Here is a 17,866-nt window from a genome sequence, read left to right as displayed (position 1 = left end):
GAGGTCTTCATAGAACAGCCTCTTTTTGATCACTGTATCATATGTTGTCATGCCATGTACACATATCATATCTCCTTTTCAGTCTCCCTGACTGAAACTATTCATTCATTCCTCATTATTTCTTCTCCACAATCTCTCTTTTACCATTCTTTAATCAAATAGAAATTGTGCTCTTTATAGCCCGATTCCACCTGCCCCATGGCCTGTTTGCTGCTCCACTCCCTCTTACTGCTTTCTCATAATGGCTGATTCCCAGAGAGTTCTTGGCTCAGTTGATCAAGCACTGGACCTGGAGTCAAGATCCAAGCTCCAATCCAGCCTCAAGACACTTACTAAGTGTCCGTTTCCTTATATGTGAAATGGGGATAATAACAAACCTACCTCACAGGATTATTGTGAGAATCAAATAAGATATTTGTAAAGTGCTTCACACACTGCCTGGCACATAGTGTTTGATAAATTCTTGCTCCCTCCCATATCTGAAATGCTTTGTCTCAAACCTACCTTCTCCATCATCCGCCTCTCAGCCATTAGGACATCTTCTCTTCACCCTGCTTTGTGTATGTTATATATAATCAAGTGTCATGTTATCTTCCCATTGCCATCTAAGTTCCTTGAAGACATAGATTATTTCACTTTTGCCTTTATCTCTTCAAACATACAAAATAAGCATTTACTGAATGTTCATGATTGATTGATTTCTTGGCTTTGGAGTCAGGACCTTGATTTTAATCTCACTTCTGCCATTTGTGGCTTTGAAGCAAGCCATTTAAAACTTCAGGGTTTTTTTTGTTGTTGTTTGCAAAAAAAAAAAAAAAGTGATTTGGAAATAAATGAATCTTATGATACTTTAAATAGCAAAGCTCTTCCTTAGATAGGCCTTGAAGTCAACCCTTGATTTGCATTTCAGTTACTATCTGCTTTAAATTAATCACAGAAACCTGAGATTTCTTTACTGGTAGTCAGAATCTACTAGATAGGAGGGGGTAGGGAAGAGATAAAGAAATGGCTTTAAAGATATTGCTTTAATGATTAATGAATAGATCTGCTTATATTTCCAGATATTTATAAATGATTGTTGAACTAATCTTACTATTTTATACTCTCTTCTCACCAATGAGTCTAAATAATCAAGAAGTGATGGCTAATCACTAATTTGGAGAGACGAGTGAAGCATTTGGGGTTAAGTGACTTGCCCAGGGTCTCACAGCTAATAAATGAAATATCTTAGACTGAATTTAAACTCGGGTCCTTTTGACTCCATAGCCATTTCTCGGTCTACTGCACTATCTAGCTATCCAACATCTAATAATTTTTAGTTGTGTCTGTAAGGTGTTTATTATAATTTCTGTTAACAGTCACAATGTAATACTTAAGAAAAAACCTGACATTGCATTTACTTGTGTTTCCTTCATTTTCTGAAAATTATTTTAATGGGGTCAAAAGAAAAACCCCAAACAATATTTACCATGTGTATTTCAGACATTAATTCCTTCTCATAGTTTGCTCTAGTTCTGCTCTTAATTTTAGGTACCTCTAGGAGCTGGTATTGCCCTCGCCTGTAAGTACAATGAAAAAGATGAGATTTGTTTGACTTTGTATGGAGATGGTGCTGCTAATCAGGTTAGTGTATATGTATTTTTTCTTAGTATTATGGTAATAGATTATAGTTGAACTAATTAATTGAGGTTTTTAAAATAAATTATATTCCCATTTATTGCTAGGAATTATTAAACAAAATTTGACATGTTTAGTTTTTATTTTAATATTACTGGTGTGTCTACTTTATTGTTGTTGTTGTTTTTTTAATCATTAGGAGAATTTGCCAAGGGATTAAGATCACAATGTTCCCAACATCCCTTAAAGAAATTTTTATCTTTGGGGATTTAAGACTTTGACTGCTTAGCAGACCTCTCCCTGGCCTGTCTTTTTAGATTTATCTTTTCTGTAATGGGCTCTTTACTAAATTAATGTGAAAGTAAAAGCAAACAGTTCTTGCTTTATTTAATTTCATGTTGGAAAAAATCTATTTTTCCTGCCTGTTCAGGCTGTAGCAGTAGCATCACTGTGCAGTCCTCTGTTCTGGACCCTGAAGCTCTCTGCCGGGGGCAAGGCTCACTCCACAAAGGATGGGGGAGGTCTGTTTAACTTACATTAAGCAAGAACTGATGATAGATGCCAATTTATTTGGTGAATTGCTTTGTTGCAGAGCAATATAGTTTTTATATAAGTTATTCTTAAAGTTTGATTAAAACAGCTGGGTCTTAGAAAGAAGGATATTTATCCTGTGTAGAGTAGCATCTTTTAAGAATGTTAGTGAGTCAATGTCATATGTTATACAGTACATAGTTAAACATGACGCAGGAAACCTTCAGTTCAATCCTACCCTCAAATGTTTATCACATGAATAATCTAGGCTTATCACTTAATTTCAGTTTTTTCATCTATAAAATGAGGATAAAAATTTCCATTCAGGGTTGTTGTGAGCATAAAATGAATGTAAAGTATTTTGCTTCTCTTTAAGTGATTAAATAAGTGGGAATTATGGAGAAATTTAAGTAATAATTTAAGGAACATATTTTGAACTGTGCAAATTTTTTTTAGGGTCAGATATTTGAAGCTTACAATATGGCAGCTTTGTGGAAATTGCCTTGTATTTTCATTTGTGAGAATAACCGATATGGAATGGGAACTTCTGTAGAGAGAGCAGCAGCCAGCACTGACTATTACAAAAGAGGGGACTTTATTCCAGGAATAAGGGTAAGCACATTAATTCCATCTAATTCCATCATGTTTTTCTTAAATAAACATAATTCTTGTTATCTTAACACATTAGCCACGTAATGTAAAATTGTATTGGATTTGAGATTGTAATTTTGCTCGGTTTATAACAGGTAGATGGTATGGATGTTCTGTGTGTTCGTGAAGCAACAAAATTTGCAGCTGCCTACTGTAGATCAGGAAAGGTAAGGCCATTGGATTCTTCCCCTTCTATCTCATTATAAGCAGATCCAGTATTCCACATTGTTTTTGCCAGTCTTAGCATTGGAAAGTAGCCCTATTAGTCAAATCAACAAACATTTGTTAAACACCTAATATGTGCCAGTCACTATGCTAGCACTAGGCTACAATTGCAGAGAATAAAACAGCTTTTACCCAACCCTTTTTTCCCTTTTTATTCCCAAATTCCTGCCTCATCACTTTATTGGCCCATTAGAGTTATAAGACAGTCAAGAATTTAAGATAGAGTTTCCTAAATAGATGTGGAATTTGGCTTTTTGTTTTAGGCCAGGGGTCGGGGGGGGGCGGGTAAAAATTATATGGGTTCAGTAGATCTGCAATTATCAAAATAAAGGACATAAGATCTTGTTGTCTTAGTCCTAAAAAGTTATTAGGAATAAATTGGAAAGATTGGACTAACCACTTGATTGAGATTTTGCTTACCTTTCTTTATTTAGCATTGGCCCTAACCCTTACATAAAAATCATAGATACCAATAGAGAGATAACCTCAAGATTGACCTTTGAAATTACCCAAGTGCTTTCAGAGCCTTAGGGGAAATACTTGGCCTCAGTCAATTTTTTTCTTTTCTTTTTTTAAAAACCCTTTGGTTTTACTCTGAAGCTTTACATTTTCTTTGACATCCTCCTGGGTAAGAGGTTACTAATGACAGTCAGCCTTGAGAAAGTATTTAACAGCAGCCTAAAATGAGGAAAGTAAAGAGATGGAAATTAAGGAGAAATTATAATAGAGCAGAGAAGATATTCAGTAACAATAGTTTATATTATCTCAAATGAGTCTCATTATACCACTTTGAGGAGATAGGTATTACAAGTGTTTCCCCAAGGAAAGGCAAGTTTCAGTTTCCAGAATAGACACACTAGGCTGTTCTGTTTGTGTTTTCTCTGTGGTCTTTAGCACTGTGGGACAATCCATTTCAGTGGGCCAGCTTTTGTTGCCATCAGTCTAATATATAATGAGGAGAAAGGGGAATTTGGGGTGAATATTTTCAATTTTTTCCATGGATTATGAGGTGAAGTCTCAAGCATAGAAAATGGAGGAAGAGGGAGGCTTGAAATCAGAAGTAAAAGATTTGAATCAATTGCTTACAAGTAGAATAGAAAATCAATCAGGGAGAAGTAAAATGATTGCCTTGCTTCAGTAAGAGCCCAGTTGAGATGAAGTGAAATAAAACTGTAGTCAGCCCCAAAACATACTTTTGTGATTTTCTTTAGCTTCATTCATTAGCCTGCAAATGAAGTGCATAGGATTATAGTTTGTCAGGGCATGAACAGTTGTAGGACAAGCTAGCAAAAGATTCGAAAATAGAGCATACTGTAAATTTGCTATATTGAGATTTCAGGCTCTAGTGTAGGTAATGGCCTCAGAAAACAGGTAGAAAAGAACAGGGCTAGGGATTATAATGCAGAAGGAGTGATAAAAGGTTATGATCAAATAAGGAAATTTGGAAGATAGAAGTGAGGTACTTGTAGGTGATGGAACTAATATTATAATCATCTTTGTATCTTGAGGAGTAGAAAATGTGAATTACATAGATTAAGGGCCTGGCAGGTTGGAATATATAGGAAGATGAGGAGTAGAGAGAAACTGACTCAAAACACTCAACTGAATGATGGTCAAGAAGGCTATCTAGGAAATGTTGATAAATAACAAGTGTAAATTTGTGTAGCATGATTCTAGCAAAGGCTGCTTTGTGATGGTGGTAGAATCTGGAAGTAGTGATGAGAGATTAGAGGTATTCCAAATTCCCTGTCACAAATAGTGAATTTGGGGAAAGAGCAAAAGTGGGATCGGTACTAGAAAAGGGTACCCAGGAATACCTTATCAAGAGAAAGCCAGGTGTCAGTTCCAGAAGATGAACTGAGTAAGAAAGAAAGAAGTTATTTCTTTATTATTAAATACTTATATGGAGGCTGTAATGGAAGGAATAGGCAAATCTAGGTGTAGATGGGAGTAAGGAAAAAGTAGTTGGAGATGGAGAACTACATTTATACATTGGCAACTTAAGGATTCAGAATCACTGAGATACAGATAATATAGGGGTATGAGTAAATTAACCATTGAATCCAGGCAGAGTCTCTAATTGCAGAAAAAGGTTGAAATAAGATCAGAGTGGGATATGATTAGACTGTCAAAAGGCCCACCTTAGAAGTCCAGTCTTAGTGATAGATGATAATGTTGTATTTTATGAAGTCCCAGGAGATCCACTTAGGCAAGAAAAGGCAAAGGAGTCCAAAAAGGAGGCTTAATTGTCCCTAGCTAGTCCTGGAAAACCCAGTGACTGTTAAAATGCAAGAGGAGCTCTTGTCAGGGCAGGCCAGCAATAGAAAAGGCCCTGGAAGTTACAGAGAAGTAAGTAGGTGGATATTGTTCTTGGCTGACTTGTCAATAGCCCTAGAACTGCAGACGTCTACAGAAGTCAGTAGGCAAGTGGTTGAATATTATCCCTGCAAGACCTAAGAAGAAGGCCTTAAAGATAAAACATTATTACTGGGAGAGAGCATGAACCATGAGGGGAAAGGGCAGCTTTGCTGCTTCTTAAATGTGACTAACATTCTTTACCTTCCTAAAACAGTGGCATTTTAGGCATGTTCTATCTAGAATTTATATAAAGAATATAATGTTTTAATATGCAGCATGACTCGGCAATTTTGAAAATACTTTCCAAATTGTTGATCAATTTCAGTGAATGCAGATTTTAAGTTTTATTCAAATGAATGACTTTCATATTAATGAGTCATAGAACACCTAACTTCTTCCTCTTTATTTAAAGTAAGTTAGAGCTGTATGATTTAAATTCCTTAAGATTAAAATTTTTCTAAAGGCAATAGAAATTAAATTTGTGTTAGAATTTCTATCATTCAAACATTTTTGTAGAAAGTATGGGTAAAGATTCATTTTAGTTAAATCATCAAGCATTTATTAAATACCTATTATGTTCCAGGCTCTATGCTAGGCATTGGGGAAACAAAGGCAGAAATGAAACTACCTGTCCTCAAGAAGCTTACATTCTACTGGGGGGAACCAGTATGTTTACAGATAAGTAAATACAAAATATATAAAGTAATATTGGGAGGAGGGGAGTAGTAATCAATGGGGTAGTCAGGAAAAGATGTTTTATAGAAGGCAGCACTTAAATTGAGTTTTAAAAGTATGGGATTCAAGGTGTTCATCCCAAGCCTGGGGCACAATCTCTAAAGAAAAGAGCAGAGGCACAGAGATGACAGAGAAAAAATATTAAAGATGAGGAAGAACAAATTTACTAATTTGGCTAGAATGAGAGAACATGACTGGAGTAATGTTCAGACATTATGGACATAGATAACTTAAAAAGAGTATTGAATAATACTCTTTTGGTAAATAATATTACTAGTGATTGTGACATGAACAGGAGTTGGAAAACTGGAGACAAATTCAGAAGTTTATATAGGACAATCACTCTGAGGGCTGATAGTCCAGCAAAGAATTTTTTTTTTATGGATGGGGTTGCAGTTGTTTCTGTTCTAGAAGGTCTTCTCCCAGATTGCTAATTCAAAGGTGGGGGGGGGGGGGGGGGGGGGGGGGGGGGGGGGGAGGATCAAACGAGGTTGTCTCTTTGTTGTCTTAGACAAACTGAGACCTGAGAAAAACCTTGGCTTTAAAAGATCTCCCACTATATCTGGGGCCATCTTCATTTGCCCATTGGCACTAGACTCAGAAGAGTCCCAGCTTTGCACAGCTGCATAGCCTTGCCATTCTTAAATCCAGTTTACTTGCAAGTCAAAACATTGTTCCTGGCAACGTCATCAGGAAGCAAAGAGCAGTCAGCACCGCTCTGATTCAAGCCTGTATAGGCAGCATAGTTGTGTGCTTTATGGAAGGTGTTCAACAGCATGCAGGTAGAAGGGAAGGAGATTGATGGTAGGCCAGGATTGTGGCTCAGCAAGGGAATGAATGGTAATGACTGTACAAGAATACATAATTACCTTTATTTAGGGTCAAATTTTGAAGGGAAAAGTTAACAGAGCAAGGATCCTGGTTGGAAAAAGCAGGAAGCGATTGATGGAATGACTGGAGATTGGGGTGAAGGCAGAGAACAGTTGAGATAAAAGGTCAAAGGTGAAAATATAAGCACGAGATTATTGCTGGAGGAATTTTAGAGTTTAGAGTTGTAGGATACTTCGTCATCTTGTGTTTGTCTGAGGTGACAAGGCATTTGAAGAGGATGAACTGGAGACTCTAGGAAACATAGACCAAAGGAATATGGCTCTGGAAGCCTATGCCTTACTTGAGAACAAGCTAGTTAGAAGGGGAAGGGCAGCTGTTCATTATTAGAAATCATTGTAATTGGTATCTACAGATCACTGGGATAGGAGGAGGGTCGGGTCCTCTATGTCAAAAACAGAGCAACTATTAGTCCTTTGGCCTTATTTGATCATTTTATTCTTTAGAAGATTGAAGGTAGGAAGCTGTTTTTCTGTACCTGATTCTGACCAACAGTAAGAAATTATGTGAAAGGTGTACATAACATATATCAGATTTCCAGTTAACACAGTGCTGGGTGGAATTGTTTATAAACTGGTTGTTAGAATAAGGATCCCAAGGTCTTATTAGTCTCATTCTCAGTCTAGAATGTTGAGCTTAATTTAACAAGAGGAAATTTTATAGGGATAAATATTTCTATTGCATTTGTATTCAGTCAGCATCACAAATATGAAACATTAGGAGGTGGTGTGACCAGATTATCTGCAGTTTACCCCAAAGTATTGGCCTGAAAGCTCAAGAAGAGCCAGCCTTCTAAAGAAATCCCTAGAAAGTAGGATACTACAGTATGGAGGATAATTCTGCTATTCCATATCAGATTATATCTGAAGTACTTTTCTGTCCTGGGCCCCACATTTGAGCAATGATGTTAGTAGTGTAAGGAACATCCAAATTAGGATAACCAGTGAATAGAATTCTGAATTTAAGCTTACAGGATCCAAGTTCAGATCCTGAGCCACTTCTCTGTATAAGTCACTTGACTTCCCTGGATCTTAATTTCCTAATTTGTAAAATGGAGGGTTGGACTAGATGACTTTGAAGATTCATTCTAACTCTGGACCATGATCCTTAGCTTAGTCTTTAAAAAGAGATTGGAGAATGGGGAAGATTGTGCTTTGTTTCATGTATTCAGAGGGACTTCAGAGGACAAAATTAGAACCAAGATAAATATATCTCTGCATTTCAACCCAAAAAATATTTGAAACACATATCCTGTTTTCTTTTTTCAATCACGTTTTCTTCATCATGCAGGGCCCCATGTTGATGGAACTACAGACATATCGTTATCACGGACACAGCATGAGTGATCCTGGTGTCAGGTATGTATAATAAGAGGACTCTTTAAGTGTGATCTCTAATCTTATTTAAAATAGAAATTTGAGAAAAGTTCTTTAGGGTTTTATATGCATGTCATCACGATCATCATAATATTGAAAAGGGAAAATTTCAACAACTGGGCTTTTTGATCTATAGTGCCACATAATCATTTGGTGCTTTTTCCTCCCCTTGAATTGTTACAGATATCAATATAATAGATAAATTACATCTTAGATATCTAATACTAACAAAATCAAGTTGAACAGTATAAATAAATTATGCTAATTTTAATAGCAGTAAGAAATCAATGCTATAAAAGTTGTGCATATAAAATAATTTACACATGGGAGGATAGTTTTATTAAATTTAAAAAAAAAAAAAAACCAGTTTCCTGTGGAATTCTGGCAAGGTCTGAGAAAGAAAATTATCTTTAGGAAATGTATGTTTATTTTGAAACTGAGAGGTAACTAACTTGCCGAGAGTCATATAGAGGCAGAATTTGAACCCAGATTTTGATTTCTTGTCTAATCTGTACTTATCATTCTGCCTTAGTTGCCTCTCAAGAGTATCTTGCTTTTGTATACTAATGATATCACACCCAAGAAATGATAGTCTCTCAGTGAGCAACCGCTGTTACTGAATCTAGTTCTGCAGCTCAAATTCAGTTGAGAAAACTAAACTTAAAAAAAATTAATTCATCGAATCTTTGTTTATAAAATGGAATCCACTTTTTAAGATTGGGTTGAAATTAATAGTTCAAAGTTAACATTTTAAAGCTATTTTCCAAACAAAATACATTTAAATAATGTTGGCTATTGGTCAGTGCAAAGTGTATAGAAAACCAGTAAAATGAAAGCTCTTAGATAGTAAACTAAAGCCAAAAGAGGATATCACATTTCCAGGGAAAACACAGGCAGTAAATAGCAGTGCCAGAATTTGGTCCTAGGAATCCTGACTCCAAAAGAAGTATTCGTCCAACACCATGGAAATTATAAGACCCTTTATAATTATTTAAGGAGTAAGAGAACTTCCTGGTCTAGATACTTCATTCCATACAAACACACGTAGACTTTGGTTTCATTGTGGGTATCCAATGATATGCCCATGATGCAGATAATAATTTTAAAAAACCACACAAAACATTTTTGTGACTGTCCTGTTAATTCTTTTAATATTGCCTAGATCCCATTGGGACACATGGGGCTTACTATTAATTAATGCTTACTTCATGAGTGGCTTATTTTTTTTTACTAGTCATATATTTCTGTTTATATTTGAAGATGATATTGCCTTGATTGTACACAGCCTAGCATGTTTCAAAGTCTCCTAAGTTAAAATCTATGATCATTCAAAAGTGTTTGACTCTACAGAGAAAGAATATTAATTGTCCAGATTCTATTCAGTTAAATGAACAGTTAACTAGGATTAGTTTATAAGTGGATGGATTGATTATCTGTCTAGCTATGTAAATAGATAGTGAATTTAACAGGAAGGGAAGAGTGGCCTGAATTGGCTGCAATATCTTATTCTGTTTCTACCGTTTTGTATGATATGTAAAAGTGTCACTTCCCTCAGTCTTATTCCATGATAGCTATACCCACACATCAAATACATTATTGTCAAACTAAACTTTGTTCCCCATTAGTCTTGATCTGGTCATTTCTGGAATTAACTCCCAGCTGTCCCCCAGTCTTAATCTATTGAAATCCCTTCTTTCAGGGCTTCTCTATCCCATAGGTAAAAATGATCTCTCAAATTTCTCACAGTAATTTACCCTTTATACTCCCCCTATTATCACAGTTAGTGCATACATGTTTCCCTTACATGTATCTCCTTTTAGATTGTGATCCCTTAGAGACCAAAAACTAAATTAATAGCTTTCTCAGTGTTTAGGTCAGGTTCTTTTTCCTTTGAGTTAGTGATTTTTCTGACAAATCAAATTGTAGTCAACAAAGGTTTTCAGGAAAATTTTTTTTTTCCTTACTATGTTGACTAAATATGCGTGAATTGTATTTTACAAAGCTATCACTTCATACTCTAGAAGAGTTTCTCTCATAATGACTGTTTTACAATACAGTTATCGCACTCGGGAAGAAATTCAGGAAGTGAGGAGTAAGAGTGATCCTATCATGCTTCTAAAAGACAGAATGGTGAACAACAATCTTGCCAGTATTGAAGAATTAAAGGTAAGATCAATTTACAGTAGTCTAACATTCCTGTTTGATCAAGTTTGCCTTTTTTTTGTTCCTGGGTATATATGTATATTTTATGTCCTGGGGGAGGGAGAAGAGTAGAGGGGAAGAAGCTTTAAGGTTAGGACTTGATCAGACTTAAATCAGGAAGCAATCAGTTTTATTTTTAACTGAAGCTCCTCAGTTAAGCTGCTGCTATTGCTCAAATACAGCAGAATTTATTATTAATAAAATTTTGGTGATAAAGCAAATGTTCACCATCTTAGATTCTTACATCAAATCACAGGACTATTTCAATTGACTGAGACTATAAACAGTGTGTACCATTGAACTAGCATTATATAGTCTGCTTTCAAAGTCTTCTTGGGAAAGTAATTATTTTCAAAAATGGTTTGAAACATTAAATCTAACTGAAATTTTTTGCCATATCTACTTCTCGTTATAAGCCTCTATTATCTTTTTAATTTGTAGAAATAATAGAAGTACCATTCACCATCCTTCATGTAATCAACAAGTTGCTAATGGCATTTTGTACATAGTAAATAATTAAACCAATATTCTTTAAGTAAGTCAATTAAGGTTGGTTTGTTTAATTCAAATCCTCTTGACTTTTAAAGGAAATTGATGTTGAAGTAAGGAAAGAGATTGAGGATGCTGCCCAGTTTGCTACAGCGGATCCAGAACCACCTTTGGAAGAATTAGGCTATCATATCTACTCCAGAGATCCACCTTTTGAAGTTCGAGGAGCAAATCAGTGGATCAAGTACAAATCTGTCAGCTAAAGGAAGTATGTGTTGAATGTATACAAGGCCTTTAATGGAAATTTATCTTATCAGTTTTAAGAAACTAATTGCTAGATCTAAGGAAAGGGATGAAATTTCTAAAACCAAACATTTTGCATTGTCATTAGAAGATACTATACCTTAAATTCAAGGGTAACTAGTTACATCCATGCTATATTTATACATTATGTTAATTGTTTTATTAAAGGAATAGAACCAGTTAACTAGTTTGTGTGGTTATTTTACACTTTATTCTGCTTTTTTAAAAAATAGATTAGAAAAATAGGGGGAAAGTGACATAGCTGGAGAAAAATCATTATCCCCAAGCACAAAACCCTTAACATTTTTACATTTTCTTTATTTCCTTAATTAGCATTTTGTTGACTTGTGGGAAACTCTACTTGTTTAGTTCTTCCAAAAAACTGATAGGATACTCAGAAAGGAAAAAAATGCTTTTGTTTTAGCCTAATCAGCTAGTGATATCATTGAATGGGAAGCATTATAGGATTTTAGTCTTTAAAACATAATTTAGAATAATATAACAATGTTAAAATGAACATTTCTGTCAAATGTCACTATGACTAATTTTATTGAACAACTCTACCTTTATGTTTTTGTAAAGATGGAGTACTGAATTGCCTTTCCCAACCAAATCATGTTTTAAAAATATAACAAGTGAAAAAAAAAATCAAATAATTTACTTTCTGTTTGTAAATAAACACAAAGCTGTTTTTCTCTTGAAAACTATATTCACATTTAAATTTCAAGTTTTTAAGAACAATAAGAAATATTCCTTTACTGATTGTTAATTTTATACTAATACTTGTCTGTTAAAGTGCAGTACTAACAATTGATGGTTATTTGATTATAATACTTTTTCCTCTTTCACTCTCCCAGCAAGTGCTATAAAACATAAATGTATATATTTCAATTAGTAAATTAAAATCATTATTTCTAAAAACATTCAGGCTATACTGGCATGTTTAAACCAGGATTCCTTTAGCTGGATATGACACAATTTTTTATATATATATATAGTGTCTGTACATTTCAGTTTACATAAATGTATCATTACTACATATATTCTAAATACCATCCATTTTGGTAAAATAACTACTTGTTTAGAACTAAATTCCCAAATTGTGAATTGAACAATAAAACAATTGAACAATAATGTGTAAAAAGTAGCAGAATCTATATACATATTTACACGAAGTTTAACAGAAATATGTGGAATGTTTAACTCACTCATTCCCACAGTTTTTTTTTTTTGTTTTTGTTTTGTTTTTTGTTTTTTTTTAACTGTGATTAAATCTGATGTTTGATTTGTGAGGGTTCACAAGCCTGTTGTCTGTGCTTTGAGACCGTGTTCCAGATTCTGCAGAGAAGACCACCACTAGAAGGATTTGGGGAGGGAAAAAAAAAAAAGTTTCATTAAACAAATGGACATATATGTTCTGGTCTTTAAGTCATTCTTAGCTTTTGACAATTCATTAGAGGGTGTGACTCGGGCATTTAGGGTTAAAGTTGGCATTAGTTTAGTTAACATGTTCACTTATAAATCTAAATCATCTAAGGAACACAATCTAGTAGTGTGGTACAGTAAATTTGCCTTAACTCAGCTGAGAAATTAGATTTATTTTTAATGATATATCCATTTCCCTTTCCCAGCCAGTTCTACATCTCTTCTGTATAAGGATGGGACTAGTGGAAGATTACCCAGAAAAAGCATTCTTGTCTTTTTATTTTTAAAATGTCTTTGTGTCCCTGTCTTTTCTCCCCCTAAAGAAGACAGATAAGTAATGAATGGAACAGAATTTTTCTTTTTAAGACCTTAAATTTCTAGCTGAGCCATTAGAAGAAATGAGAATTGTGGCTTCCCCACCCAGTAGCATAGTTTTTAAGATGAAAAACTCAAGGATCCAGGGGACTTTAAGGCTTGATGCCTCTATGAAAACCAGCTATTTAAATCTTCCTTATATTTTGTCACTGCATATAGAAAGTTTTATCTGTTTAGTGATGATTCCAGATTTGTAGATTAAATCCTAGTTCCACATTAATTGCTTAGTGGGCTTTTGAACTGTATATCCTATAGACATCTCAAACTCAACCTGTCTAAATAGAATTCATGGTTTTTTCCCCAAAGTTTACACCTCATTTGTGTCAAGGGCACCATCATTGTTCCAGTTACCTGGCTTGCAACCTTGCCAACCGACTTCTAACTCGCCCATCTATCTAGTCAGCTGCCAAATCTGTGTGTGCTGCCTCCTCCCACAGCCTCCCTTGTTCATGTCCTCTTCCTGCCTAATCAAGAGCTTTGGAATTGGTCTCTCAGCCTCAGATTTCTCCTCTTTTAACCTGTCATCCACACAGTCAACTGATCTTCCAACAATGTCTGCCTACTTTCTACATTCAAACAAATTCCATTGGCTCCTGGTTTAAATTCTTTTTTGACAATTGGAGCTTTTCTTCAACTTTTTTATCTTTCCAGTGTTTCTGTACTTTATTCCCTTTTATAGTTTAACCTTACTGGCCCATTTGGTAAACCTCTCACATGATACGTCCCCACACACACACACACACTCCCTTTGCGCTCTCCCTCTTCTCTCACCTCCACCTCTTCGAATCACTTCAAAAGCTACCCTTCTTCAGGCCTTTCCCAGCTACCTAACGCCTCTGCCTCTTAAAAAGTTACCTTGATAAAGAGGCATATATATATGAGTATCTATATACATGTCTCTATCAGATTTTCAGCTCCTTGAAAATGAGATCTAATTTCCTTCCTTTGTATCCTTAATATAGTGCCTGGCATATAGTTAATAAGTGCTTATTGATTGATATATGATACCTACAACATCAGATTAAATAGAATCTTATATGCAGTAGAGATTTAAAAGAATACAAAATAACTAGCATTTATATAGCCTGGGGTTTGCACAGTGCTTTACATATTTATTTTGCTGAGGCAGTTGGGGTTAAGTGACTTGCTTCCTAGCTCTCACCCAGCTAGGAAGTGTCAGGCCAGATTTGAACTCTGGTCCTTCTGACTTAAGGGCTGATGCTATATCTGCTGCACCACCTAGCTGCACTGTGCTTTACATATTTAGATATGTAAAAGCTCTCTAGCCTCCACAACTCTGCAAGGTTATTGCTTTATTCCAATTTTATAGACTGGGAAACTGAGGAAAGTTTTTAAACGTTCTTTGCTCAGAGTCACACAGCTAATTATATGAAGCAGGACATGAATACAAATCTCCCTGACTTTCTCCACCACTTTGTCTCAGGATACCACCTAGCTGCCTCGAATTAATTTAAAGATAGCAAAAATAGTAAGGTTTCTTATGGACCTGTTAGTGTCATTAAAAGTTAGCATAGTGCTACTAATTAGGTTAGGCCAGGAATATACCAATTCTACTAATTAAGTAGCATTTGATTACTGTGCCATTGCCAAACTACCTCAAATTGTGATAGGCTGACTAGAAAGTGTATTGTTGGTTATAAGGGGAACTCAGTGTAGGAAAAAATATATCAAACATAGTAAAAACTTGTCTTCCAGAATTAAGTACATCCTTTTTCTGCTTGTTGATTGATGCCTTATAAAAATAATGTGATATTGGAGTGGCCAAAGAATTATAGAATTCCAGGTTTGGAAAAGTCCCTCTATAACAAATGTGTCAGACATGCTGCCCAAAGGTTGCATTCTGGTAGGCAACACTCCAGATTAAAATGTAATCGGGAAATACTGAACAAAGAATAGAATAGGGGGTTAGCCTATCACCTAGCAATGGTCCATCAGCTGTTATCTAATTAAACTTTACATCTCTAACAGAAACAATGTTTACAAATTTTTTGAGTCAATATGTGGCCAACAGGGTCCTTAACGGGGTCCATTTCTTTTTTTTTCCTTTTTTTAATTTAGTTTGAATATAAATTGTGTTATGAATTGTTGGGAGAGAAATCGGCAAAAGGGAAAAACCATGGGAGAGGTAATGAAGAACCCAAGTTTTTCATAGTTGATCATTGCACAATTATGATTATATACAACATATTCCTGGTTCTGGCTCATTTCACTCAGCATCAGTTAATGTAAATCTTTCCAGGTTTTTCTAAAATCAGCTTGTTCATTATTTTAATAGAACAATAATATTCCATTATCTTCACATACAACCATTCCCCAACTGATAGGCATCTGCTCGTTTTCCAAATCTTTGCTACCACAAAAAACTGTTGCAAACACATGTGGGTCCTTTTCTCTCCTTTATGATTTCCCTGGGATACAGACCCAATGGCCTCCATTTCTATTGCTAAACCATTCCTCACTCTAATTTAGTTTCGGGCTTTCTAGTTAGCTGGTTTTTCTTCCAGTTTTGATTTGATCAAATTGGTGTTCTTACCGAAGTCCAAGATATCGAAGGTCTTCTTTAGTGATATCATTAAGAATGTCATAAAGCGTGTAACCCTCTTCAACAATCTGAAAGAAAAGCCAAATATATGAGAGGGAATCAACTTTTGAAGCTAGCCTTTCCATAATTTTGTGGTTATTTTACCTTTTCAATTGTATTAGCATCTGCTCCTTGTAATTTCAACCAGTCTGTGAGTTCACTGTCTGCCTTGTGTACCTGTGATTCAAGAGGTCGTGTTGGAGTGACCAGATTATCTGTAACAATTAAAAATAATTTTATATAACACTAAGTGTGCTTTCTTAAAAAGAAGCTACAGCTGAATGTAGATATAAAATGGAAGCTAATTAAGGTTTTGCCATGATAAGTCACAAAAGCTAAATGGCAGATCAAATCATCAATTGCTATCATTAAGAGGCAGTAAAAAGACCACTGACCTAAGTCAGAGGACCTGGATCCAAATCTTATGCTTCTGGCTGAGAAGTTTACTTGTGACACTTGGGGCTACAAATAAAGTGCAACCAGATAACTGAGAAACTGAAACAGGATAGGTATATGTACACAGCTGTGTGGCACCCTACTAAGTCTAAAGGAGAGAGCCCAGCACCTAGCTGGAGCCAGTTGTGTCCCCTCAGAAGTCACTTGGGGTTAAACACCAAGGCTGGTGAACCACAAAGTGCCCAGTGTGGAAGGAGAAGAGATGGCTTAAGTCTACCCCCAGGGAAAGGGAAAGAATCAGAAAGTGAGCAGAAGAGAGAGAAAGGGCTCAAAACATGAGCAGATAAACCAAGGGGGTTGCAGATTGGGTAAAAGAGTCCAGACAAATAGGAGTAAATATTGCAAGACAAAAAATGAAATGTACACTTAGGCGGAGGATCCCGTGGATGCCCCAAACAGAGCAGTGAATGAGTATTTCTACCTTCTGTGACTAGCCAGGCCTTTATAATTTCCACTGATCCTGTGTTAACAACCAGGGAGGAGCGGGGACTTGCAATCTGTCCGGCCACCTTTCTCCCTTTACACCAAGCCCTCTGTCCAGGACCAAAAACCCTCCTGTGACTCCCACTCTGACAAAGACGATGATCAACAATGGAGTGAACCCCAGCACAGAAGGGACCTGGTGACTCCAACACTTTGACCACTAGACAGAACCAAAGCCTTGCCTCTGCTTTTCCCCTCACTTCCTCTTCTTGCTCAGGTACTTATCCCCAGTTTAATGTTCTGTGTTCTCTAAGGGAAATAAGGCAGAAGTTCCCTTCCCTAGTCTCTATCCTCAGTTTCCTCATACCTTCTGTGTCCCTATACCACTCCACACTATCAATCAACAGATACTTAAATCTCTTAAACCTCTTAAATTGCAGCTTCTGAACTAAGTAAGCAATAGGCACAAAAAGAAAGATCAAAAATGGTCCCCTCCCTTACGAAGTTAACATTCCATTAGGGGAGCAACATGAAAACACATGCTCTTTATTCATTATGTCCCCCGATTCTGTTGGTAACTCCTTCATATTAGACATTTGTAAAATGGGCATAATAGCGTAATTGTGAGGACCAAATGACATATTTATAAAAAAGTACTTTACAAACCTTAATGCAATATAAATGCAGTGATCATTATTATCAAACATGATCTCCCCTGGAAATTAAGTACTTTTTAAATTTAATTTTCATATGTGTGTGTATCTTCCTCAACCCCCACTTTTCACACATACATATCCCCAGTAGAATATAATGTCCTTGAGGAAGTATTAGATTGTTTGGTTGTTTGTTTTGTCTTTGCATCCTTAACCTCTAGCATAAGATCTAGTAAATAACATAAGGTACTAATAAGTACTTGCTGATTCCTAGCTGATAACCAAGAAGAGCAAAAGATGGTGCAATTATCTCTTCCACATCATGACTCCCCATTGTAATTATGGGTCAGCATAAGAAATTACATGGGAGGGGGAGGGCAGCTAGGTAGTGCAGTGGATAGAGCACCAGCCCTGAAGTCAGGAGGACCTGAGTTCAAATTTCGCCTCAGACACTTAACACTTTCTAGTAGTGTGAACCTGGGGAAGTCACTTAACCCCAATTGCCTCAGCAAGAAAAGAAATTAGATGGGAATGTGGGAGGGGAGTTTTGTAGAAGC

At 35.9% G+C, this 17,866-nt stretch overlaps 2 protein-coding genes across 4 annotated transcripts in view; one reads left to right on the top strand and one right to left on the bottom strand.

Annotated features, from left to right (window-relative positions):
- PDHA1 (pyruvate dehydrogenase E1 subunit alpha 1) overlaps positions 1-17,866 on the top strand; it is a 31,196-nt gene that overhangs the window by 12,251 nt on the left and 1,079 nt on the right. Inside the window, exons 7-12 of one of the 3 annotated variants that reach the window (XM_012544464.3) lie at positions 1,531-1,623; positions 2,605-2,760; positions 2,895-2,966; positions 8,296-8,363; positions 10,439-10,547; positions 11,171-11,340. In XM_012544464.3, coding sequence (XP_012399918.1) covers positions 1,531-1,623; positions 2,605-2,760; positions 2,895-2,966; positions 8,296-8,363; positions 10,439-10,547; positions 11,171-11,335 — 663 coding nt within the window. In that variant the 3' untranslated portion in view covers positions 11,336-11,340. Of the gene's footprint in view, positions 1-1,530; positions 1,624-2,604; positions 2,761-2,894; positions 2,967-8,295; positions 8,364-10,438; positions 10,548-11,170; positions 12,499-17,866 lie in introns of those variants that run through there. The other 2 variants (XM_003763512.4, XM_003763511.4) reach the window with 2 other exon arrangements.
- MAP3K15 (mitogen-activated protein kinase kinase kinase 15) overlaps positions 12,644-17,866 on the bottom strand; it is a 138,277-nt gene continuing 133,054 nt past the window's right edge. The window contains exons 28-30 of the mRNA XM_031961275.1: positions 15,883-15,992; positions 15,730-15,806; positions 12,644-12,731 (exon numbers count right to left, since the gene is read on the bottom strand). Of these exons, the coding sequence (XP_031817135.1) occupies positions 12,644-12,731; positions 15,730-15,806; positions 15,883-15,992 (275 nt within the window). The remainder of the gene's footprint in view (positions 12,732-15,729; positions 15,807-15,882; positions 15,993-17,866) is intronic.

This window comes from Sarcophilus harrisii, chromosome 3 (genome assembly GCF_902635505.1).
Source record: "Sarcophilus harrisii chromosome 3, mSarHar1.11, whole genome shotgun sequence".
NCBI classification, from domain to species: domain Eukaryota; kingdom Metazoa; phylum Chordata; class Mammalia; order Dasyuromorphia; family Dasyuridae; genus Sarcophilus; species Sarcophilus harrisii.
Note: the sequence above shows the minus strand (reverse complement) of the source record. Positions and strands in the feature narration are given on the sequence as shown.